The following is a 24,304-nucleotide window of genomic DNA, read 5'->3' as shown; positions in this document are numbered from 1 at the left end:
AAAAATAACTTATTCTATTTCGAGGAAAATTAAGTAAGAATTGTCCTCTGGGTTCAAAAAAATCAATGGCAAAAACAGGATGGGAGGGCGTGGCTTGATGAGTGTTCATGTAAAGAAGATCTGGGAGCTTTAGGGGACTGCAAGGGCAACATGCAAAGGATCCAGGACAAAAAGAACCTGTAACGAAGGCTGTGTTAAGAGCGTGACGTCCAGAACCAGCGAGATGACTGGGCCACTGCCCTCCAGAAGAGGTGTAAGCTTCCCTGGATACCGGATTTTAGGATGGAGACTGCCGGGAGATTCAAAAGTGAATGGTGGCCAGGCTTAGATGGCACCATGTTGGTTCTCTTCAGTCCTAGAAGGACTGACACTTGAAGAGACCTGCTTGCCTTGATCAGCCTCAGAAGGAAGAGCCGGGAGAACAAGATAGGAAAAAGAGGAATGATCCGCCATGGAAATACGAGGTCTTAGCATGGAGGCTGGAGGGATTTCTCTTTAGGGACTGCTCTGGATGCTTCTGAGCTTCTGAACCTGAGCCTACCTCCGTTCCCTCCCTCCCTCAGCTTCCAATCACCCCCTCCTTGAGAAGGAAGAAGTCAAGAACATCTCTTTAAATTATTTTATTCAAGGTAGAGAGGACAGACAGGGGCAGGGGGTTGTTGAGCTGAGCCCTGAGTCCCTGAAGCTCCCAGCTTCCCCCTCCCCACAGCAGGACACGACACAGAGATGAAAAGGCTCCCTCCAGAATCTTCCAAGGAAGAAAAGGACCTGGGGAGATGGGGAGCAAGAAAACCATCCCCCCATATCCCCTCCAAAAAAAAAAAAAGTAGAATTCAGGTCCAGGCTCCTTTGGAATCCTACCCTGGCTCAGGCCAGAATTTATAAATTGGTTTTCCAAAGGCTTGGAGACTGGGAGCCCCCCAACATTGGGGACCAAAATCTGTCCAGGCAAGAGGTGGCTGGGGGGGAGTAGGGAACAGAGAAACGTTGCCTCCAAGAGGCACTGGGGTAGAAGAAACATGCAGTTGGGGAGAGGACTGAGGAGAGCGCAGGGCAAGAGGAGTCCAGATCTCCTTCCTGCCCAGTCTCTGAACCACGGAGGGGAGGGTACAAAGCACCCTCCTTTTCCCCCCCGCAGGGGGCTTCCCCCTCCCTCTCGGGAGCCACCCCTGGGGACAGAAGGCCCCCAGCTGGCTGTGGGGTAGAGTCCAGGCCTCAGACAGGAAATGTCTGTGCTATTTAGGAGTACTGGGCTTCTTTGGGGTACTGGGCTTCTTGGTCTGCCAGAAGTGACCCTGGATGGTGATGGCATCCACACTCATGGACATGGTCTTGGCGGGAATCTGCGTGAAGCGTTTCCGGTCCGAGTTGTACTTGTAGATCCCCTCGACCATGGACTTGGTGATGGTGCGGGGGCCGTAGCCGGCCAGTCGGGACATCTCCTCCGTCTCCCCAGAGAAGGTGTACAGTGCTCGGAACTGGCAGCTCGAGTCCCGGAAGAGGATCAGGAAGTGGTTGGCTTTGCTCTTCTCGATTTCCTGGGAGCGGATAATTGGTTAGGACGAGAGTAACGGTGGGGGAGGCGAGAGAATAGGGATGCTGGGGCCCGATCCCGCGAGAACTGGGACCTTGGGGAGAGGAGGGGGGAGGGGGAGTGAGCTGGGCTTTCCACCAGGATCCCAAGGGCCCGGCCCCGGCCTCACCTCCAGGATGCGGTTCTTGTGAGATTCATTGACCTTGCCAGCCAGGCAGCAGTGGGCCAATGCGTTGTGGATGATGTACTTGTTGGACTTGGCACTGGGCTCCTTGTACAGCTTGGGACCTGGGGCGGGGGAAGGGCAGGAAGTTAGCCGGGAGGGAAGGGGGAGAAGATGTGGAACTCTCAATCTTACAGAAATGGATGTCAAAAGTAAACTGAGCTCAGAGAAGTGTTCAAATTGAGATTCAAAACCACGGATCCTGATTCTGGGGACCTGGTGGTTTTTCCCCACTATACCGTGCGCTGCATGCAGAGCCAGAGATGTATAACCTGCCCTCTTGCCACCCCTCCTTGCCACCATTCTTTCTCCATTTTTTGGCAAGGCCTTACCTGTGTACTCTGGGACAGAGGCTGGGGATGAAGCAGTACTCCCATTTTCCCAGTCCCGATCACGATTACCCAACAGGCGACTGGGGGACATTAGGCCCGATGGAGAAGGAGCCCTGGAAGGAAAGGGATGTGACTGTCAGGGGGAAGAAAGTCCTCCAGTTGCCTCTTACTCCTGGGGAGTAAGTCCCTTCTCTAGTCTCCTTGATCCCTAGAATCTCTGATTTAGAAGGAACCCTCAAGATCAGTTTGTCCAATTGCCCACTTTATGGATAATCCCTATCATATTTTCAACAAGTCTTCATTCAACCTTTGTTTCAAGACCTTGTAATGGAAATCCTCTGGATACCTGGGAAGTTCTTAGTTACATTAAACCTAAATTTGCCTCTCGGCAACTTCCACCCTTTGCATGTAGCTTCTATATGCCTTTTCCTACTGTTTTTTCCCCGCTCTGGGCTAAACACCCCTCGCTTTTTCAAATGATCCAATTCACCAAACATTCATTCATTAATTGCCTAGTTCGTGCCAGACAATAGATGCCAAGAGTACGTGCACATCTCCACTTCTTGTGGGCCCTCCAAGTTGACATCAATGCATTAATCACTCCCCTTTGCACCTGGAAATTCAACCGCTGTGAACAGTGTTAACTATATTATCCAGCACACTTTCCTATTTGTCCTCAAGAATGACATCAAATATTTTGCTGAAATCCAAGTTCAATTTTCCTATCTATCAGTCTGGTCAAAGAAAATGGGCGGCCATCCAGCATGACTTGTTCTTGACGAGCCCATGCTGATTCCTAGTGATTGGTGCTTCTGCTTCTAATGCTCATAAATCATAAATCCCTTTAATGACATTCTAGAATTTTGCAAGTTTGCTTCAATTGTAATGGCACACAAGACTGATACAGAGAGTAACTGGTTAAAAAAAAGAAAAAAAAAGCCTTCAATGTGCCCAAGGTTGAACTTAGAGAATAACTGATTAAATAAATAAATACATAAATAAATAAACTCCAGTGTGATGTTAGCTTGGCCAAGGTTGAACTCAAAACTGGTGGAGAGAATAACTGATTAAATAAATACAGAAATAAACAAACTCCAGTGTGAGTTTAGCTTTATGTCCATAAGGATGGTATATTTGAGAAAGTTCTAAGCTAATCTAACCAGTGAACAGACCACCCACTTGTAATATACATACTGACAGACAGACACACTGACATACAGGCTTAGATTGGGTAGGTATTGGGGGGAAGGGTGTAAATTTACCTGGATGTGGGCCTTTTTACCCCAAGGTTGTTGGAAGAATCGTTGGCCACAGTGGAAAGGGACAGGGTGGACTGGGAGTATACTTTGCTAAGTCGGGATCCTGGTAGGGAGAAAAAGGAAGTAAAACCTTCAGTCCTATTTTTTCTCTTGGCAACCCCCACCATCACCACCCGCTCCATCATGCTCTTCCTTACCCAAGAGGCCTCGGGGACTGCGGCCCAGGGCCGAGTCATCACAGCAGCCGGATCGAGGTCGAGGGGGCCGACGGGCACCCCCTCTTCCAGGCCCGCCCCCCGTCCCTCGAGGTCGTAGTACTTTTTCCAGGTCGTCCATCAACTTGAGTTGTGCCCGTCTCTCATATTCTTGTCGTGTAAAGTCCCCTCTCCGGGATGGGCCCTCCTCTTCCAGGCTGGCCCCGGCTCCAACTCGGGCTCTCTCTTCCTGGGCCAACCTGAGGGAAAACATAGAGGCCCAGAGCAGAAAATGAGGGGTGGGAATAAAGAACAGACCTGTCTTGGGAGTGCTTTGGAAGTGACCAGTGTGTATGTCAAATGATTTTAATTTGAAAACTTTGACACAGGAAATTTGTACCATGTCCCCTTTGGAGCAGTGGATCTACCATTAGGTAAGATTGTGGGCAAAGCACTCTTAAATCCACCAGACCACAAAGAGGCTTCCAGATTGGCTATGGAATGGGCCAATGAACTTCCTCCCAGGAAGGCCAAACCTCAATTGATCTGACGGTCAGGGGATGATAAGGGGTCCATAAGATTAAAGCTGAAAGAAAAGACCTCAGGACCCATTTGTCTAGCTAGGTCTTCTTAACCACTCACCGCCCTTTTTTGCCCGAGAAATTTTTATGTGACCCTGAGATATAGATACATAAAATAAGTATGCAAAGCAAAAATTTACTGATTGATACCGAGAAACTTTTATGTGACTCCTAGGTATATAAAATATGTATAGAAAACAAAATTTTACTGATAATGAATCAAGACTCCATAGGAGGTCATGAAACCACAGTTTAAGAAGTGGGGATCTAGGAGGCAGCTAGGTGGCTCCTCTGAGCACCAGCCCTGAAGTCAGAAGGATCTGAGTTCAAATCTAGCCTCAGACACTTAACACTTCCTGGCTGTGTGACTCTGGGCAAGTCACTTAACCCCAATTATTGCCTCAACAAAAAAAAAAAAAGGAAGAAGAAGCGGGGATCTAGCTTATGACCGCCAATTGTAATGATAATAGTTAGCAAAGCAAAATGTACTGATACTCGAGAAACTTTTACATGAGCCCAAGTGTATAGATATATGAAATATGTATACAAAACAAAAGTTTGCTGATAATAAATCATAATTCTGCAACTTCCACATTCAGTTATAAGACCCCCTCTGAGGTCGGGGGCCACAGTTTAAGAAGCGGGGATCTAGCTTATGACAGCCAATAGTAACGATAATGGCATTTATATAGCACTTACTACGAGCTAAGCATTTCACAAACACAGTCTCATATGAGCTTCGGAGGTCGGTGCTCTGATGACGCCCATTTTAGCGGTAAGGAAATAGAGGCAGACAAAGGCCAAGTTACTGGCCTAGGGTCACACAGACCCGGCCACAGGCCTAGGAGACAGGGAGTGACCAGATGAAGGCTCACCTCGCGGCCTCCTCCTTTTTCTGCTCCTTCTCCACCTCGAGCCACTGCTTCCGCCTCCGCGCCTCATCCGCCCGCCGCTGCTGACGCTCCAGCAGGCTAGCCCGCTTCTGGGCCATCTCATCTTCCGGCTTCTCTTCGTCCTGCGGGAGACATCCGTCGCTCTTTCCATCCACTCATCCCCGGTCCAGACATCACCCCCCGGGGTCCCCTCCACTCACCTTATAGAAGAAGCCCACTCCGGTCCGGGGCTCTCCGTTCACGGCCTCCTCCAGAGAGTCTTCCCCTCCCGGGGGGCTCCCGTCTCCGTCACTGTCCAGGCTCCCCAGGGGGATCTCAATGAGGCCGGGCCGGCCGGATGGGGTGGCGGCCCCTCCCAGGGGCTCTGCGGGTACCTCTCCCGGCTTGGGTCCGGGCTCAGGCTCTGGCTTTGAGGGGCCAGAGCCAGGGCCAGGCTGATCTTCATCGAAGAGGATAGACGAACGGGTCTGGACGGGGACCTGGGACGGGGAGAACTTGCGCAGGTGGGGGAGAGTGTCCACGTCATGTGGGGGAGTCAGTACCCGAGTCAAGGGGGCCAGCCGAAGCTCTGCGGGCCGGGCGTGTTTGGGGCTCCGGGGAGCCGGGGTGGAAGCAGGGACCGAGGCTCGGCGCGGGGGAGGCTGGGGCGATCGAGGGGGTGGGACACGGCGGGCGGGGGCTGGGGAGGGAGCCCGAGGCCCGGCAGGGCCAGGAATGATCCAGGCAGCGGCGGGGGGCCCCGGCCCGGGGTGCTCGGGCTCCCGCAGGAGCCGCTGCTGCTGGTCCGTGAGCCGCTGCATGTCCCGCTGCAAAGAGCTCAGGGCCGCGCTCAGCTTGCTGACCGCCCGGTTATAGTCACCCAGGCCCTCATCCGAAAGCCGGCCAGATCCCACCTCCGGAGAAAAGGTCACCATCTTGGGCCTTTCGGAGGGCTCTCCTCGGCCCTCCCCGGCCGGCCTCTCCCCGGGGCCTGAGCTCGGGGTCCCTTCGGCCGCTGGCGTGCCAGAGCCATCGTCCCCATCCACACCGTCTCCGTCATTCTCGCTGCCGGCCTCTCGCCTCTGCACCTGCAGGAAGGCGCTCTTGCCCAGCCGCTGCCGGTGCTTGGCAAAGATGGCCTCGATGCGCCGTTTCTGAGCCTCGATGGCTCGCCGTTTTTCCTCCAGCCTCGCGCCCAGCTCGCTCATCTCCGAGCTCAGGGCCTCGGGAGGGGCCTCGGGAGGGCCCCCCGGCCCAGCCTCCTCCCCAGCCCGACCCTCCGGCTTCACCAGCTGCTTCTTCCTCTCGGCAAAGCTGGTCATGCGCACCTCGGAGTGGGTGGGAGTTGCTGGGGAGCCCTCGGGCGGGACAGGCTTAGAGGCCTCTCCGGGCGGGTAAGATGAAGCCAAGGGCGGCTTGGAGGCCTTCGAGCCCCCCTCTGGGTGAGGGTAGTAAGCGGGAGGCTTTGAGGTCTCAGACGGGTACGATGAAGACAGGGTGGGTTTGGAGGGTCCCTCGGGGGAATGGAGATAGAAGCCGCCATCAGCAGCCCCATCCGGGAGCAGGCGGGGCTCAGCACTATGGATGATCTGCAGGGCTTCTTCTATGGTGGGGAGGTCCCCAGGCTCCGGGGCTGGCTCTGGGGGAGGCTGCGACGCTGAAACCCTTGGGGGGCCCAGGCTATCGGAACTGGCAGAGCGTAACAGCACTGGGTCCCCCATGACCACGTCCACGTCGCTGTCCAGGCCAAAGGGAGTGCTGAAGGATACAGCCTGGGACAGGGGGCGGCTGGGGGGGGCCAGACGGGGGCTAAGACTCCGGCCTTGAACCCCTGGCCCACCCCAGGGCCCCCCAGGCACTCCCTCTCCAATGTTTGGCTCCGGCTCTTGGCCAGGGGACCTCCCCCCAATCGTGCTCCTGGAGGTCTCGTTTCTCAGCAGGGGGCCCGGGGCCTACCCCCGACCCTTTGAGTGCTGGGCCCAGAGCTAGCGTAGCATCCCAGACTGACCAAGGAAAGGGCACTAAACATTGTTTGTCCCTCCAAAAAGTCAGCGCAGCTCAAGCTGGGGCAGCCAAGGAGCCCACAAGCACAAGCACTACAATCAGGGACTTCCCAAAAGGCCCATTATTCAAAAAATTAGTCTGGCCAGCGCACAGACTGCTGGGAAATGAGTCACTCCAGAGGGACCTGATAGCCTGCAGGAAGCTGTGGCCTGCTTCACTGACCACTCTAGAGAGCAAAGGACCAAGGGGCTAATGAGCCTGACCTCTGTATCCTAGGCCCTCTCCCCTCTGGCCCCACGCAGTCTCAGCCACACCCTCGCACCCTTCCCCTTCCCCCCAAGCCCCTTTTCTCTGACGCTCACCTGAGTTGCCGGTTCCATGCCTTCCCAAAAGCTTCTATGTGGGTCATGGAGGGAGAGGACTGTAAGGAACCTGTGAGGAGTCAGAGGTCAGCTCCAGCCACCTCACTGGAGGGACACTGCAGGAGGAACAGGGGGCCAGAAGGCGGGGTGATCCTCTCCTCCCACCCCCATCTAGCTCCTTCTCACCTGATGACCTACGGAGAGGGGACTGTGGCCCCCCTGGAGACAGAAGTGGGTGCCGGAAATTGAAAACAGGGGAGCTGCAGATAGGAAGGAAACATGATCAACCCACGGGCTGCGCCCTGCCCCCCGAGTCCCCAAATTCAGAGCGACAGGACCTAGGGCCTCGGTCCCAAGCCTCTAAGGAGAAAACAGTGGCCAAGGGGAAGGGGGACAGACCAGAGGCGGGACGAGGAGGAGGGAGACAGATCTAGGGGACCTGGTGAGGGAGGAGACCGTACCTGGCTCCATTGCCGCTCGGTGGAGTAGAGGCTTCGCTGACCCCAGGAGAGGAACCTGTGGCAGAGAAGGAGGGAATAAGGGGCCCCAGCCCCAGCCTCAATCCCGGCCTCCCTCTAGGGAACGTTCCCACACAGTTCACCTTCCCTATTTGTATTCCTCAGTTCCCTGGCCTTTCCTCACCCAACAACAATAGCATTTACTTAGTACTCAAGGGCTTGCAAAATTCTCCCCATTTTACAGATGGAGAAACTGAGGCAAAGAGCTTCAGTAACTTGCCCAGGCAGGGGTTACACAGCTAGGACGTATCTGGGATAGGATTTGAATTCAGGCCTTCCCGACTCCGAGTCCAATGCAGCGACATCCCAGCAGCCTTGAGGCACTCGCCCCCTCACACTAATTCACTATCCCCCCCATCCCCGCTCCTCACCTCGCCCATCTGGCAGCTCCTTGGGCCTCACAAAGTCTGGCTTCAGCACCTCAAAGCACAGAAACAGCTCGGCTAGCAGCACGGCCACGTTAGTCTGGAGACGGAGGGGCACAAAGGTCGAGATTTGGAAGGGGCCTTCGAGGCTCACCACCCGGTCCAGCCCAGACCTGCCACAAAAATCCCCTGCACAACAACCCAGGAAGCCATCAGTCAGGCCACGTGGCGGGGAGCTCACTACCTCCCAAGGCAATCTAGTCCCTGAAGGATAGCTCTGGCTCTTGCCAAGTTTTTCCATCTGAGCCTCAATGTGCCTCTCTACAATCTCCTCCCCTTCTTCCCAGTTCTGCCCTAGAAGGCTCCTAGGACCCAGCACAAGGAGACCAGGTCCTTCACAGCGCTTTCCCCATTCCCACTCCCAGCAGCCATCTCTGCTCTAGGACAAACAGTCCCTGTTCCATCCACGTCCTATGACACGATCTCCATGCGAGTTGCCTGCCTCTCAGGATAGGGACAGGCTGAGAGGGAAAAGCCCGCTGCTAGGGGAGGGGGTCCCGGTGCTGCTCCAGCCGTCCCTTTGTGGATCCCCCGGGACCTAGGAATGCTCATCCCTCTTCCCCTGGTCCCAGCTTGGCCTTCAGGGCTCCAGTGAGGCCCTGGACACCAGGGTCACCTTGAGGAGGGGCGGCACATAGAGCAAGTCCTCCAGAGCCAGGGGGCAGCCCCCTGGCAAGCGGGCAGCGCAGAAGTCCTGGACGAGTTGCAGATTGTATAGACTGTCCGCCACAGACATGGTGTCCTTCAGGCACACATCTGTAGAAAGAGAGGAAGGAGAGCCTGATTTCCCGGGTACCAGGGATAGGGCCCTGGATGGAGAGTTTGCCTTCCGCTCCCCGTACCCAGCTCCTGCCAGAGTGCCCTCGATTTGCCCACATCTATTTCTCTCTATCTCGAGGCCAGGGATGAGTCACTTTTCTTTGTCTCTCCTGCACTTCTCCCGGCATGCAGGAAGCACTTGTTTTCTTCAGTGATTTCAGTCACATCTGATTCCTCCTGACCTTATTATTTGGGGTTTCTTGGCAGAGATACAGGAGCGGTCACCGTTTCCTTCTCCAGATAATTTTACAGATGGGGAAAGTGAGGCAAAGTAAGTGACTTGCCAGGATCCCACAGCCAGTAACTATCTGAGGCCAGATTTGAGTGTTCCTAACTCCATGCCCAAGGCTCTACTCACCATGTGATCTAGCTGCCCCAAGGAGGTGCTTAATCAATCCTATTGTTTGATTAGGTGGGGACGTTGATGCCGGGAGCTGGCCCCCCCTCCCAATCCTGAGTCCAAGGTTAAGGACCCTTGCCCACTTACCCTCAAGCCTCAGCAGCTGGGGGCAGTAGCAGTGGATGATGGCAGCTAGGGCGGCTCCGCTGGCCAAGTCCTGGAGACCCGACACCACGGGGAAACAGGGGGCCCTGCGGGCCACGGCCCGGTCCTTTCGGTACCGGATCTGTGGGGCAAAAGCAAGGGGTCAGAGGTCAGCAGTCACGGAGCCACCAGAGTTGGAGAGCATGCAGCTGGTGCAGGGAGGCCAGGTGCGTGAGTCCTTGAGGCTACGGGGAGAGGGAGCAACATGCAACAGAAAGGGGCACCGAGCGGCCCCTGGAGCGAGAAGGAGCGAACGCGGAGCTCTGGACAGCTGGCGGGAGCCGGCCCAGCCTGGCCTGGTAGGGCAGAGAGCAGTGACAGGGGGAGCAGAAAGCAGGAAGGACAGAGGTTTGGAGATACGTTACCACAGGGGGTTTGCTCCCTGACTCCTTCAAACAGAAGGCAACGGCGTGCTGAGGGGGCGGAGAGGAGGGGGCGTCAGCGCGGGGGCCGCAGCGGGACACAGGCTCCAGGCCGGGGGGGAGACCCTGACCTCATCCTGTCTGCAGAGGGCTCCCCCTCCCCCAGCCAGCCCCTCCCCCCGGACATCCCTGAGGGCTCAGCACCAGACCACCACAGTCACACCTTGGAGGGAGCCCTAGTCCTTAGCCTGCCTTTGGGCTTTCTGGCGCCTCTCCCCCTCTTCTCTGGGGTTCCCTCAGCGCCCGGCTCCGACCTCAGAGACAAGGTCGGCCCTGAGCCATTCGCAAGGTCTGGGCCTCAGTGAGACCTGCTGACCCCCCCAGCTCTGGCACCGTGGGGTGGCCCGGAGGGAGCCCAGGAGAAGCAGGCAGGGCAGCGAGAGCATGCAGCAGGACCCTCCCGCGGGGGCCCTCAGGACTGCAGGGGCCAATGTGAGCAGAGGATCTGAGGCACCCTGGCCTCTCTGGGGGGATGAATTCCCAGCTCTCCCTGCCCCACCCACCCAGAGCACGTCCTCCTTCCCCCTGCCCCAGGGCCGCAGATCCTCTGTTCACAGATCAGGGTGGAGGGACAGAATGGAGCTGGGGGCCAGGAGCACCCACTTACGGGAACGAGCTTCCAGTACCAGCGGGTGGGGCACTGAGGTGCAGAGGGCAGAGAGAGGAAGAGGAGGCGGCAGCGCGGGGGGCAGAGACAGAGAGATACAGAGAAAGTCACACCCGGCTCGGCCCAGCCCAGCCCTCACCCCAAGGAGGAGGCACAGGGACAGCCTGGCCCCGGGAGGTCGGGGGACAGTCCCCAGGTCCCACCCCACCTGCCAGGTCTCACCGAGGGCTGGGCAGCGCTGTCTGCAGGGGGCACAGGGGTTCTCTGGGCTGCCTCCCGCTCAGTCAGCTCCTGGAGTCGCCGCATGGTCTGTGAGGGGCGAGAAAGGTCACTGAGTGGGCCTCCTTAAGGGGCCCTTCGTCCTGGAGGATCGATCTCCTTTCTGCCTGGGGTCACCCCAATCATTCCAGCAATCCCCCTGATCCAGTTCCCACAGCCTCCGCTGCCTACCGAGTCCACCCAGAGAAGGAGCTTGTGCTCCCAGCTGCCCGGAGCTGCAGGGACGGGCAGGGAGGCAGTCCACTCTGAGGCGAAGGCTGTCATGAGGGCATCGATCACAGCCAAGTGGGCACCCTACAGAAAAAAAACAACCATGGGGGCATCAGGAAGGGTGGCCGTCGCCCCCCTCCCGGCAGCTCATGGGAGACGGCAAGGGGAAGAACTCAGAGCCTCACCATGAGAATAGGCTGATGTCGCAGGTCAGCTTCCCGCACGGGCCGGTCAGGCAGTGTCGGGGTCAGACCCCGCCGGGCCAGCATCGTCAAGAGGGCGGCAGGACCGGGTGGGGCCTCCAGCTTGGGCAGCGCCAGCCGCCAGGCCCGGCAATACAGCTCGGCCGAGAGGAGCAGCCGCGTCACCGGAGGCTTCACGTGCTCCTGGGCGTACTGGTCGGTGTAGAAAGGCTCCCACAGCTCGGAAGGCACATGTTCTGCAGGAGGAGATACAATCTGTGACCGTGGCCCTGACCCAGAGCCTCCCCACCTGCCCCTTCTACCCATGGGGCTCTTCGGGGCTCTTCGAGGCTCCGAGAACTTCCTGAAGGAGGAATCCAGAGGTGAGCCTTCCCAGGAAGGGGACTGGAGGTTCAAGGCCTGCCGGTCAAGTCTAGGTGTGGTCGGAGCATTCGGGCAGGAAGCAAGGACAGGTTTCCCCACACTGATGGAGGGCTCACTCCTTTGGTATCTGGGCCAAACCCAAGTCAGGCTGCTGGAGCTGCCCTGAGCAGGGAAGGGGGAAGTAGGTTGTGGCCTTGCACAGAGCCAGAGAAGTCAGGAAGAACAAAAGGTAGAGGCTAAGGTTAAGAGGCTGTTGCAATCATTAATAACCTGGCAGAAGTGGATGAGATCCGGATTCAAGAGGCGGATGGGGTGGGGGATGGGGAGGAGAGAAAGCCCTGACACTAAAGCTCTGCTCCATCAAAGCTTCTTCAACCGTGAGCCCGACCCCTCATGGGATGTCACAAGTAAATGCGGGGCCCGTGCATGTGTTTTAAAAATAAAAAGCTTTAAAAGAGGGGGACAAAAAAGTAAATGCAGGGGTTATGAAATTATAATGTTTGAACTGTATATTTATTTTATAATCTATATACACAGGGTCACATGAAAATTTCTCAGGTGAAAAGGAGAATACATTTAAGAAGTCCTGTACTATTTAACCCTAGGGAAACCAGTTGCCTTCCTGGGCCTCAGTTTACCTTCCTCGAAAAGCTATTGTGAGAACCAAATGAGATCCCAGTTCCTTACTGTTCCTTATACACTATTTCAGAGTCTGGATTTGAATCCGTCTTATCCGGAGACTTGGAATTAGGAGAACCTGGATTTAAATCTCACCTCAGATACTCACTAACCGGGTAACCCTGAGTAAGTCACTTACCTGTGTCTACCTCAGTTTCCTCATCTGTAAAATTAATAACAGCACCTATCTCCCAGGGCTGTTGTGAGGATCAAATGTGTACTTATACTCGCCCACTATCGTTCCTATTAATATTATTATTCCTGGCCAGAGATAAAACCCAAACTCTTCAAAGCTTTATTTATACAGCCTCCAATCATCTTACTCTGCCCGGCGTAGCTGCTTCATTTATTCTTGCTGTCTGACCTTGTGGAAGGGAATCCCAGCTTCACCAGTTACTCACTAATAAAACCTGGATACCGGGGAGTGTTAGATTTGGAACTGGGGTGATCTGGGTTCAAATCCAGACTGACACTTATAAGTATCAGTATTTAAGGTTCTTCTGTAAAAACAGGGGTAGAAATAACCTTCCTCATAAAGTTAGGCTGTGTGAGCTCAAAGAAGTCCCCTTGCCAGCACTCCATCTCTGCCTCATGTGCCTCATCTATAAAATGGAGCTTCAAGAAGTTATTGTGAAGATAACTGTATAAATCTGTATGCCTATATTGTATTTAACATATACTTTAACATGTTTAACATGTATGGGACTGCCTGCCATCAAGGGGAGGGGATGGAGGGAAGGAGGGGAAAAGTTGGAAAAAAAGTTTTTGCAATGGTCAGTTTTGAAAAATTACCCATGCATATGTTTTGTCAATAAAAAGCTATAATAATAATAATAATAAAAGAAGTTATTGTGAAAGATATGGGAGGAATGGAAAGTCCAATAAAAATTCGAATTAGCATTCATACAGCAAACATTGATTATATGCAGGCACAGAGCTGAGGAAGACACAGGGGTTTGGATAAGAAATGGTTCCAGTCTTCATGTAGCTCCAAGGACTGGAATGGGGATCGAACTGAGGCAGGGAAACCCTCCTGCCAGCATGAGATGATGGGGGCCTGCACCAGAACAGCGGAGTCAGGGAGAGAGACAGAAGAGATGTTACAGAAGCCAAAGGACACAATTTGGCAAGAGATTGGATGTAGGGGTTGGACAAAGTATGGAGCCAAGGATAATGATGGAAAAGATGTTTAGAGATTGGATGTAGGAGCTGGACAAAGTATGGAGCCGAGGACGATGATCGAAAAGATAATGTTTAATATATTGTATTTAACTTATACTGTAACATATTTAACAGGTATTGGTCAGCCTGCCATCTGGGGAAGGGGGTGGGAGGAAGGAGGGGAAAAATTAGAACAAAAGGTTTGGCAATTGTTAATGCTGAAAAATTACCCATGCATATATCTGGTAAATAAAAACTATAATTAAAAAAAAAAAAAAGAAAAGAAAAGAATGTTTAGAGATTGGATGTAGGGGCTAGACAAAGTATGGAGTCGAGGACGATGATGGAAAAGATAATGTTTAGGAGGGGGGTGGGTAGAAGCTAATGAATTAAGTTTTGGATGCCTACCAAAGATCCAGTTCAACCATGTCATCCCCATACTCGATAAACTCCAGAAGCCCCTTAACTGGCCTCCAGGATCAAATATAAAACCTCTGATTGGCTTTTAAAGCCCTTAATCATCTGAAGCTTCCCAATCTTTCCAGTCTTCTCATGTCTCATGCCATATGCCTCCTCCCCCAGCCCCGGCCACGTTCTCTTTGATCAGTGACACTGACTTCCTTGCTCTAGCTCTTACAAGATGTTCTGTCTCTCAAATCTCTGGCTGTCCCCCATGCTTTGGATCACTCCCTCCTTATCTCCACCTCCTGGCTTCCCCAGCTTCCTTCAAACCCCAGCTAAAATCCCACCTTCCACAGGAAGCCGTTCCCTCCAGTCCTCCTTTAAGCCTAGCGTCTTCACACAGAGATTATCACCAATCAGAGATAGCACCAGTGCTGTCTGTAGTTTCTCTTGGTGTAACTGTTTGCATGCTGTCACTCCCATATCTGTCTTTCTTTGTATCCTTAGGGCCCTGCACAGAGTAGGTGCTTAATAAATATCTGTGGACTTGTCTATATTCCAGATAAACAGGACAGGATGATCTCCTGGCCCCTGCACATACTACAATAAATAATAGTACTTTAAAATTCATAAAGCCCGGGGGCAGCTAGGTGGCCCAGTAGATAGAGCATCACCCTTGAATTCAGGAAGACCCCAGTTCAAATCTGGTCTCAGACACTTAACATTTCCTAGCTGTGTGACCCTGGGAAAGTCACTGAACCCCAGCCTCAGAAAAAATAAAAATAAAAAAATAAAATAAAATAAAATAAAATAAAATTAATAAAGCCCTTTCCATATGTTATCTCACTTGATCCTTACAACAACCTTCGGGGGTAAGTGCAATTATTATCCCCATTTTACAGATGAGGAAACTGAGGCAAAGAAAGAGTAAATAATTTTCTAGGTTCATATAGCTAGTAAGTATCTGAGGCATGTTTTGATTTCAGGTTTTGCTGGCTCCATATCCAACCCTATGTCACACAACAACCCTCAGAGGTAGGTGCCATTATTATCCCCATTTTACAGATGAGGGAACTGAGGCAAAGAAAGATTTAAGCGACTTTTCTAGGCTCATAAAGCTAGTAAGTATCTGAAGCATGTTTTGAATGCAGATCTTGCTGACTCTACATCTAACCCTATATCATCCTCAATGCTTTTAAGAATTCATTCGAATTGTCTCCTGTGCCAAGGACATTGCCTCCCCTGCCTTGCTCATCTACACCTGCTGAAATCCTACTACTGGTCCTTCAAGGTGCCACTCAATGCTACCTCTTTCATGTAACTGTTCCAGGTTCTCCCTAAATCAGGAAGCCTTCCTCTTCTGATCTCAGAGCAGCTACATGGCGCAGTGAGTACAGGATTGGCCTTGGAGTCGGGAGGACTTGAGTTCAAATCTAACCTCGGACAAGTAACCCTAACTATGTGACCTTGGACAAGTCACTTAACCCCAAATGCTTCCCCCAAATGATACCTCCTCTGACCTCAATTAAATTCAACAAACTTTTATTGTTTACTATGGACATTGAGGATAGGAAGAGCAAATGAAAAAACAGGCCCTGCCACAAGGAGCTTATGTTCTGTCAAAGGGGGAAAAACAAACACAGATGTTTGAAATATCCCCTAAACCTTTCCCCTATCCAGGAAGTCACCATCCTCCCAGACTCCAGGCTGTTAACCCCTGCTGTCATCCAGGACCCCTCACTCTTCTTCACCCTCCATGGCCAATCTGTGAATTTCCTCTTCACGATAACTCACACACACTCCCCTCTCTCCTCTGACACTCTCACCACCCTGATGATGGTCTTGGGTGCCTCCAAAATAGACAGGAGCCTGCTGGCTCCTCTCCCTGCCTGGAGTCTCTCTCCATTCCTATTCATCCTCTACTAGGCTATCAAATTGGTCTCCTTCAAGCATATGTAGATAAATCATCTCCACCACCTACCCAATAAGGTCCTGTGGCTCCCTATTACATCTGGGATCAAAAGTAAAACCTTCTGACATTTAACATTCTTCCCAACCTGACCCCTTCTCAATTTTCCAATCTTCCTATATTTTCCTCTCCTCCAAGGCCTTCAGTCCTCATTGTTTCTGGGGGGGGGGGGGGGGAGGCAACTCGCATCTTTTTAATCTGTTCCTTTTCACTGACAATCCCCTTTGTCTGAAATACTCCACCTCTGACTCCCAGTTTCCTTTCAGACAGATTAAGTCCCACCTTTTGCATCACAAAAAAATCAAGCATGACTGAAAGGACTGAATCACAACAACCGGAACAAAGTAGGGAGATTCAGGGCTCTAGGAAAATCAAAGGAGGGAGAGAACTTTTCAGCTGGGATGGGGTAAAGGTTTAAGGAAGGGGTGACTCTTAAGTTAGGTTTTCTAGGACTTCGAGAGGCAGAAATAAAGATGGAGTATATTCCAGGTACATCGAAATAAAAAGAGAACTGAGATGAGATTGAGGAACTGTAGCAGCAGTCCAATTTGGCAGAGACCCAGAATACACGTAGGGAAATAGTATGAAATACAAGAAAGGTAGATTAGAGCCAGATTGTGGAGAACATTAAATATCAGTCCAGTCCCCCTGGTCTCCCAAGTGCCTTTCTCTTTATGACACTTGCCTTTACTCTGCCATCTTGGCTCCACCCCCCTTTCTATGATACTTCCAATCTACTCTATAGATAGCGTGCATGTCTACGGTTAGTTACATGTTATCTCCCCCATTACGCTGGGAGCTCCTTGAGGGAAGGCACTGTTTTTCCCTTTCTTGAGTTTAATATGATACTGTCCCCAATACACAATAGGTACTCCTAAAATGCTTGTTGACCTGATTGATTCCAGCATGAATATCTCTTAACCCTTGTAAGGATGGCCAGCTTTATATGGCCCTTGAAGGTTTGCAAATCGCTTTACAAATATTATTCCGTTTGCACCTCAACAACAATCCTGGGAGATAGGTTTTATTATCATCCCCGTGTTATAGATGAGGAAAGAGATGCAGGTTAAATGATTTGCACAGGTTCACACAGTTACTGAGTGACTGAGGCTGAATTTAAACTCTGAGAACAGGAACTGAGTCCCCAATATCTAGCTATGTGCTGAGCACAGTCGGTGCTTAATAGACATCTGTTGATGGAAGTGAGTGCACAGAGCATTTTCATGGTCACTAAAGAGCTCCCCAAATCCGATTCAAATTTTTTAAAAGCACCTATTCTGGGACAGGATTTATACTTGATGCTAGAAATATACAAGGTCTACCGTGATCTCAGGCCTCAAGGCTACATGCTCTTCCAGAGAATAAATTGCTGACGGAGAGGAGTGAACTGGAAACAATACTGCACTTTACATATCAAGGTCTGAACCCTGCTTCTCTAAGTCTCCATTTCCTCAATATAAAATGGAAGAAAACACCTGTCATTTCTGCTTTCCAAACTTGTTCTGAGACACATGTGAAAGTTGTTTGTCAAGGGTTTTGGAAACTTTAAAGTATATTCCTAAGATAAAGATAGGGCAGCTAGTGGTGGAGTCAGAAAAGCTCATCTTTCTGACTTCTGGACTCACTAGCTGGGTAACACTGAACAAGTCACTCCACTTTGCCTCAGTTTCCTCATCTGTCAAATGAGCTGGAGAAGGAAATGACAAACCACTCCATTATCTTTGCCAAGAAAACCCCAAAGGGCATCATAAAAAGTCAGCTATGACTGAACTGACCAAACAACAACAACAACAACAGAAACAAAATAGGGAGATTGGAGAGAGGGCTCAGGAAAAATCAAAGGAGGGAGAGAATTTTTCAGAGAATTTTCATTGGGGTAGAGGTTTAAGAAAGGGGTGACATTTAAACTAGGTTTTGTAAGACTTCAAGGGAAAGAGATAAAGATGAAGTGTATTCCAGGCACATAGAAATAAAAAGAGAATTAAGGAACTGTAGCAGCAGTCTAATTTGGCAGAGACTCAGAATACATGAAATATAAGAAAGGTAGATTACAGCCAGATTGTGAAGAATCTTAAATATCAGGAAAGGAAATGTATGTTTTATTCTGAAGGTAATAGGGAACCTGTGAGGATTTGGGAGCACAAAATATGATAAGCTTTGTACTTATGGAAAGATTACTTTGGCACTTGTGTGGAGTAAAGATGGCAGAAGGGCAAGACTAGAAGAAGAAAGATCAATCAGACTTTGAAGACATCCTCCTTTCCTCCCACCCCCTATCACTAATAGTAAGGAGACCCACACATGAGCCATATTTTGGTAACTAACTAACTGAAGGGGTAGAGGAAAGGAAAAAAATTAAAAATAATCCTAAGGTTTAGATACAGTGGTCCTCAAACTTTTTAAATAGGGGGCCAGTTCACTGTCCCTCAGACTGTTGGAGGGCCAGATTATAGTAAAAACAAAAGCTCACACTCTGTCTCCGCCCCTCAGCCCATTTGCTATAACAAGGCAGGCCGCATAAACGTCCTCAGCCCACCCCATCTGGCCTGAGGGCCATAGTTTGAGAACCTCAGATATAGAAGATGGGTTGCTGGATAAATATTGCCAGCATCAGAAATAGTAAAGTCAAGAGAAAAGAAGAGATGATACAGTGTCCTTTGGGGCATGTTGAGACTGAGATCTCTCAACAATCTCTTGGACAATCTAGTAGAAATGGCCTGAAAGAGACTGGAAATTAGGGTTAGGAATCTCAGAAGTGGGGAAAATAGCTGGACGTGCAAATTCGGGGTCAGTGAAAGCAGAGAAGTGATCAATAAAGCTAAGACCAAGGACAGATTAGACAGGTGATATCTGGGGAAGAGGAAAGAGACAGGCTAGGGAAAAACCTCTAGGAATCCACAGATTATGGGACCTAGAGATAAGTAGGAGAAGGTACATCAGATTGAGTTAGCAGGGAGCACTAAGGTATGGGACAAAGATTTGTAAAGCTCTTTCCATGCATTATCTCATTCAATCTTCAGAGCAATTCTGGAAGGTAAGAACTAGAGGTATAATTATCCCTCCCCCTTTTACAGAGGAGGAAACTGAGGTTCAGAGAAGCTACACAAGTTGTCCAACATCACACAGTGTCAAATGCAGGACTGAAATCCATATTTCTCCTGGCTCAGCAGCCCCCAGGGTCAGCATAGATTCTAGTCACTGTTGTTTCTGTTTTCAAGGATCATGAGAACTCAGGTTTCCTTGCCCACCCATCTCTGACCCCTGCCCACACAGTCTATGAAGATAGTGCAAATTTACAAACTCAAAATACACTGTGTTTTCTGTCATTTGATCCTGAGAACAATGTGAACTCGAATCCAGATCTCCTGCCCCCAACGTCCCTGTAGCTACTTCACAACCAAGGAGTTTCCCTTAAATTGTTATGTCTCAGAACTCCCACAGAATCATAAATTGTCTGAGAAGGAGGAACCCCCAGAAGTTCTGGAGTCTACAAAGACAGAGAGGGGGTCAGTAAGGGACCAATCCACACAGCAAATTAGTGACACGAGCTGAATTAGACCCCAGACCCTGTGACTTTCATTTCTGGGCTATCTCTTCAGATCAGGAGGTTCTCCTCATTTCTTTGAGCAAAGTAGATTTGGCTAAAGGTCAGATAACCAGGAAAGAGTCCAATCTAGGAGCCAAGACTCCTGGGTCCCTGTAAGGTGCTTCCTCTTCCTTTGAGAAGGACCTGGGCAGGGAAAGGGGCAAAGGGATTTATGGGTAAACAAGCTGTGGAGGGAGAACAGGATCCAAGGGCTGGGATTTCATCCCCTCCGTGTGGCTGAGTGTGTCCCTCTCCCAAACACCCACAGAACAGGTTGGTCTAGCCTGGGGCAGCTCCTTGGGTGGGTGGGGGGGAGAGATATCCCTTAGCTTTGAAGGGAAGGATGATGCATTTGATCACTGCTTCTCTCTTCCATCCATGGAGCTCTTAAAGGCCCAGTTTTAATTAACCCAGGTCACCTCCCCTCCCAGGCAGCCATGAGGAGGTGAGGATATTCGGCTCCCAACTCCACCCTCGGAGGGGAGGGTATTCCCAGGGGCAACTGAGGCCGGGGAGGAGCTAAGGCTTCAGCTAAGGAAAGCAGGCCTGCCAAGGGAGAGGCTGGGGACAGCTAGGTGACTGAGGAAGGGGCTGGGTGCCATGTGGGTCAGTGTGGCGACATGGAAAGCTAGGCCCCCGGCTGGATAAGGAAGGGGACCAGGTCCAGTCCTTGCTAGGCCACCTGACTGGGGACATTCCCGTACTAGGGGCCAGGGAGCCCCGCATCAGATTTAAATAAAAGGAGGACAAGACGGGGAAAGGCCCGCCATAAGCCAGGAACCTTGACCTCAGTCTTGCGGGGCTAGGGCCTGGGGAGGCTGGCTCGGGGAAGGGTGGGGTTCGGCTGGGTGGAGTGGGAAGGGGTTCTCAGACACCTAGAATGCCAAGTGCTGCGGCCGGGATTCTAAGGCACTGGGTCCTGGGGAAGGAGGCAGGGGCTCCAATACCTGGATCCTAGGAGGGCGGCCGGCCGGCCCCTTCCATCCCAACCCCTCCTTGGCCTCAGCTCTAGCAGCAGGCGGGGGAGGCAAAGTCCAAGCAGATAGAGAGCGAGCCGGGGGAGGGGACGCGGCCTGGGACAGGGAAGGGAGAGGAGGACGACGACGAAACGGAGGAGGCCCCGAGCCCCCGGGAACCCAGGAGTCCCCTGCCCCTCCCCCCCCCCCCCCAGCAGAGGCGGCGGCCAGAGCGCACAAAGCGGGCGGCGGCGGCGGCCGGGAGCCCGCGGCCGCCCCGCAGCCCCCTACCCAGGCCGGCCATTGTTCCCCGGGGGCCCCGGCCTTTCCCCGCGGGGTCCGGAACCGAGCCCCGCCCCCCGCACCTGCCGCGCCCCGGCCCCGGCCCCGCAACCCCCCGGCCCCGGCGGCCCGCGCTACCTGCGCCCCCGAAGGCGGCCCGCAGCACCCAGGCCAGGCTGGCGGCCGTCTTGGCCCGCGGGAAGTCGTACTGATCTAGTGGCTTGATCTCGGGCACCAGAAAGGTTTTCCGCAGCGGCCCGGGGCCGGCGGGCGCCGCCTCCACCATGACGGCGCCGGGGATGCGCTGTCCGGTGTGGCCGGCCTCAGCCGGACCGGCCCTAGCTCTCCTCTGTCGGGCTAGCACCGGGCCGGGCCGCCGCCGCCACCGTAGCCGCCGCTGCCGCCGCCGCTGCCGCCGCCGCCGCCGCAGCTGCCGGGCTCCGGGCTCCAGGTGCAGCAGCGTCCCCCCACAACCCTCCCCTTCTCCGCCCCGCCGCGGCCGCCGCCGCCCCGCCCCGGGGGCCGGACCTCAGGTACGCCCCGCCCCCCGCCCGCGCCCTCTCCCGGACCCAGGCGGCCGAGCCCCCTTTCCAGATCTGGGAGAGACCTCGGCCGCCAGGACTGAGGTGCCGAACTCGGGGCCCGACGCGGGGCGCGGAGGCTCCCCGGGTTCCCAGTCGGTGTCTGAGGGGGGCGTGTCTAAGAGGGGAATCCTCTGGGTCTCCCCTCGTCTTGGGGTGCAGTGTAGCGGTGGCGGAGAGAGGGGGTGTGTATAAGGGGTGGTGCTTCCAGGACACCCCCGAGGCACCGCCTTCCTCCCCCTCCCCCCCGGGCGGTGTAGCCCCAGACAGACTGACAGACAGGCCTCCATTGTGCAGCTTCTGGGCGCACCTGAACTCCGCACACAAAGGAGGCCTGTCTGTCCGCTGGGTCTGCGCCCGGCCGCCTGCCCGTGGGTGGGTGCGCGGCAGGCGGGCAGGTGGGGATGGGAACTGTTGGGGCTTGCGTTGTTCCAGCGTGCGGATGTGTCTGTGCCGGGAGGCGGGCGTGGACACATGAGACCCGGGCGTGGGTTTCTATGTTTGAGAAGGGTGTATGACTGGCTCGGTGTGCACCGGAGACATGTGTTTGTGTGTGCACAGGAGAGGTGTGTCCAAACGGAGGGGAGGGGACCCGGGGTGTAGCTCTGGAAGACGTGTTTGTGTATCAGTGGGACGCGTGATCCCCAGGGATCTGAGGCGGAAGTCCAGAGACCTGGTTTCCAGTCTAGCTTTGATTCTAACTTGCCCCGTGACCTTGGGCAAGTCCATTCCCCTGCCCCTTACTTCACCTATAAAGCAAGAAATCTGGACTCTCTGGTCCTGACTCTGTTTGCCAGGCAAATCCGTGTTGAAGTGTACTGTGGGGAGCTACCTGGAGTTAAATCTACCTGTCTGTGAATATACTGGAGCCAGGAACTTACTTAGCATGTGGCTGCCAGTAGTCACACCTGTGTGCTCATTTTTCACGTGATGACCAACAATGATTCCATGACCTTTTCAGCAGCAAAGGACAGACTGGTGCGAGAGCTCCAGTCCGTCTACTGACAGCATCTCACAGAGCTGCAGAGCTCTATATCCCCACGCGTATAACGCGGGTGGGGGGAGGGATACAGGGACCCCTCGATTCAGAGGCTCCAGACTCAAGGGTAGGGGAGCAGAGACAGCTACTGGACTCAATCCTTTATGAGCTAGGGAGATTGCAAACTAGTTGGGAGCCCAGTGGAGACAGGTTTAGGGAGAGGAGCAGAAAAGCCTGCCTTCAAGAAGGGCTTTAGGCATAGGGGAGTCCAAGGACCCCGTTCCCGGCCCCAAATGGCTCTGCCTTTTTGGCTCCCAGGAACCTAGAAATGGCACTCTAGTTATCCCTAGAGTCAGTCTGTTATGGTGGATAAAATGCTGGTAAAGTTCAGAACGTCGGGGTTCAAATACCTAGAGACAGCACGATATAGTAGAAGTTCTGGGACTTTCAGTCCAAAAGACCTGGATTTATATTTCAGCTCCCTTGTTAACTTTGTGACCATGAATAAATCATTGAATCTCTGGAATTCAGTGCCACATTTGCTCAATGAAGAGATTGGACTAGATTGCCTCCAAGTCCCTTCCAAGTCTAGAACTCTTATGAACAAAAGCAAGATAGCATCTTCTCTCTTAGGTGAGGGCTAGAGCATCCGTATGTCTCCTTGTCCCCCAAGTCTCCCCTTCTTCCTATTCAATGCTGACATGAGTGACTACAAATTGGCAGTTGGATCTTGTGAACAAGGCTGGGGGAACAGGACTGCATGTGGGAGAGGAGAGTGTTCTTATGTGAAAGAGAAAAGGACCAAAGTGTTTTCCCCCCCCACCCCCGCCACTACTCCCTCATCCAGGACCCAAGCACTTAGCCCTCCTTCCAACCCCCACACTAACCTGACTGGTATACCCAGCCCAGAACTAGCTGCATGGCAGGGCAGCTGGGTGCCTCCTGCTGGGGTTCCACCCATGATGCCCAGTTAATTGAAGCCCCAACCCTCCCCTGGGGGCTTGTTCCCTGGGACAGGGCAGGCCCCACAGGCCTGGGCAGCTCCCCCAGACAACCCGGCTCCCCCAGCTCCTCTGGGGTGTGGGGAGGGGGGACCCAGAGATCTAAGCCCTAATTGACCTCCTACTTGTAGATATTGTTTTTCTCCCTCAGGATCCAGGTCCCCAAATCGTCAGTATTTCCAAACTTCTCTCCCTCACCAGAGTGCCTGAGGCCCCTTCCCCTTCTTGTACATCATTCTCCCCTACATAAGAGCCAGGTACATGGCACCCTAGAGCCTGGGATTGATGATGGAGAATTTCCAGGTGTAATTAAATGGGTGTTGATTAACCAGTCCCAGTTATTAAAGACTGAGACCCAGCTATGGGCATTTAGGAGGGCCTCTGGGGTCTCAGGGGAGCTTTGCAGTCGTGGGGAGCGGTGGAAAGATCACTACACTTAGGGGCAGAAGATCTGAGTTTGATTCTACTTCTGCCAACAACTATCCATCCTAATTATGGGCAAGTCTATCCTGCGCCTCAGTTTTTCCTCTGTGAAATGGGGATAATAAATACTTCTGCCTACCCCAGAGGAATGCTGTCAGGATCAAATAAAATAATCTGTGAAAATGTTCTGTAATAATAAAAGCATTATGCAAATTTGTAATAATACAGATTCTTAGATAATGGGAAAACAGTGAATTTGTAGTAGGGGGCACAGGCTTCTCGCAACACCACTTTAAAGGGAGAGCTTAAGAGAAAGGCCTCTATCTCCCCACCAGCAGCACTATTGCCAACAAGGATTTTAAAAGTGTTGGGGGGGGGTTCCTACCTTTGCCCCCACACTCCATTTCCCAAAGGGATTTGGAGGGGAAAGCCTCTACTTCCCCCTCCCAACATCATTCCCAAGGGGGATTTGGAGGGGGCCCTCTACCTTCCCCCAAAGCCATTCCCACCATTCTGGACCACAGCCCAGTTAAGC

The 24,304-nt window shown here is 52.8% G+C and overlaps 1 protein-coding gene across 2 annotated transcripts; it reads right to left on the bottom strand.

The window, feature by feature from the left end:
- Positions 1–609: 609 nt before the first annotated feature.
- On the bottom strand, positions 610–21,200 carry CAMSAP3 (calmodulin regulated spectrin associated protein family member 3). 2 transcript variants are annotated; one of them, XM_074300630.1, is made up of 19 exons: positions 20,924–21,200; positions 11,371–11,624; positions 11,147–11,269; positions 10,919–11,005; positions 10,697–10,729; positions 10,033–10,080; positions 9,611–9,749; positions 8,921–9,060; positions 8,251–8,344; positions 7,823–7,877; positions 7,548–7,621; positions 7,362–7,431; positions 5,217–6,783; positions 4,999–5,138; positions 3,546–3,802; positions 3,352–3,451; positions 2,090–2,202; positions 1,704–1,822; positions 610–1,538 (listed from the first exon to the last, which is right to left on the bottom strand). In XM_074300630.1, exons 1-19 carry the CDS (start codon positions 21,069–21,071, stop codon positions 1,236–1,238), a joined length of 3,864 nt encoding a protein of 1,287 aa, XP_074156731.1. In that variant the 5' UTR covers positions 21,072–21,200; the 3' UTR covers positions 610–1,235. The 2 variants fall into 2 exon arrangements, with proteins under 2 accessions (XP_074156731.1, XP_074156741.1); XM_074300640.1 differs by lacking the exons at positions 10,033–10,080; positions 10,697–10,729 and having other exon boundaries at positions 20,924–21,199.
- Between the last annotated feature and the right edge of the window lie 3,104 nt (positions 21,201–24,304).

This window comes from Sminthopsis crassicaudata, chromosome 1 (assembly GCF_048593235.1).
Source record: "Sminthopsis crassicaudata isolate SCR6 chromosome 1, ASM4859323v1, whole genome shotgun sequence".
Lineage (NCBI taxonomy): Eukaryota > Metazoa > Chordata > Mammalia > Dasyuromorphia > Dasyuridae > Sminthopsis > Sminthopsis crassicaudata.
This window is presented reverse-complemented; position numbering and strand designations above follow the sequence as displayed.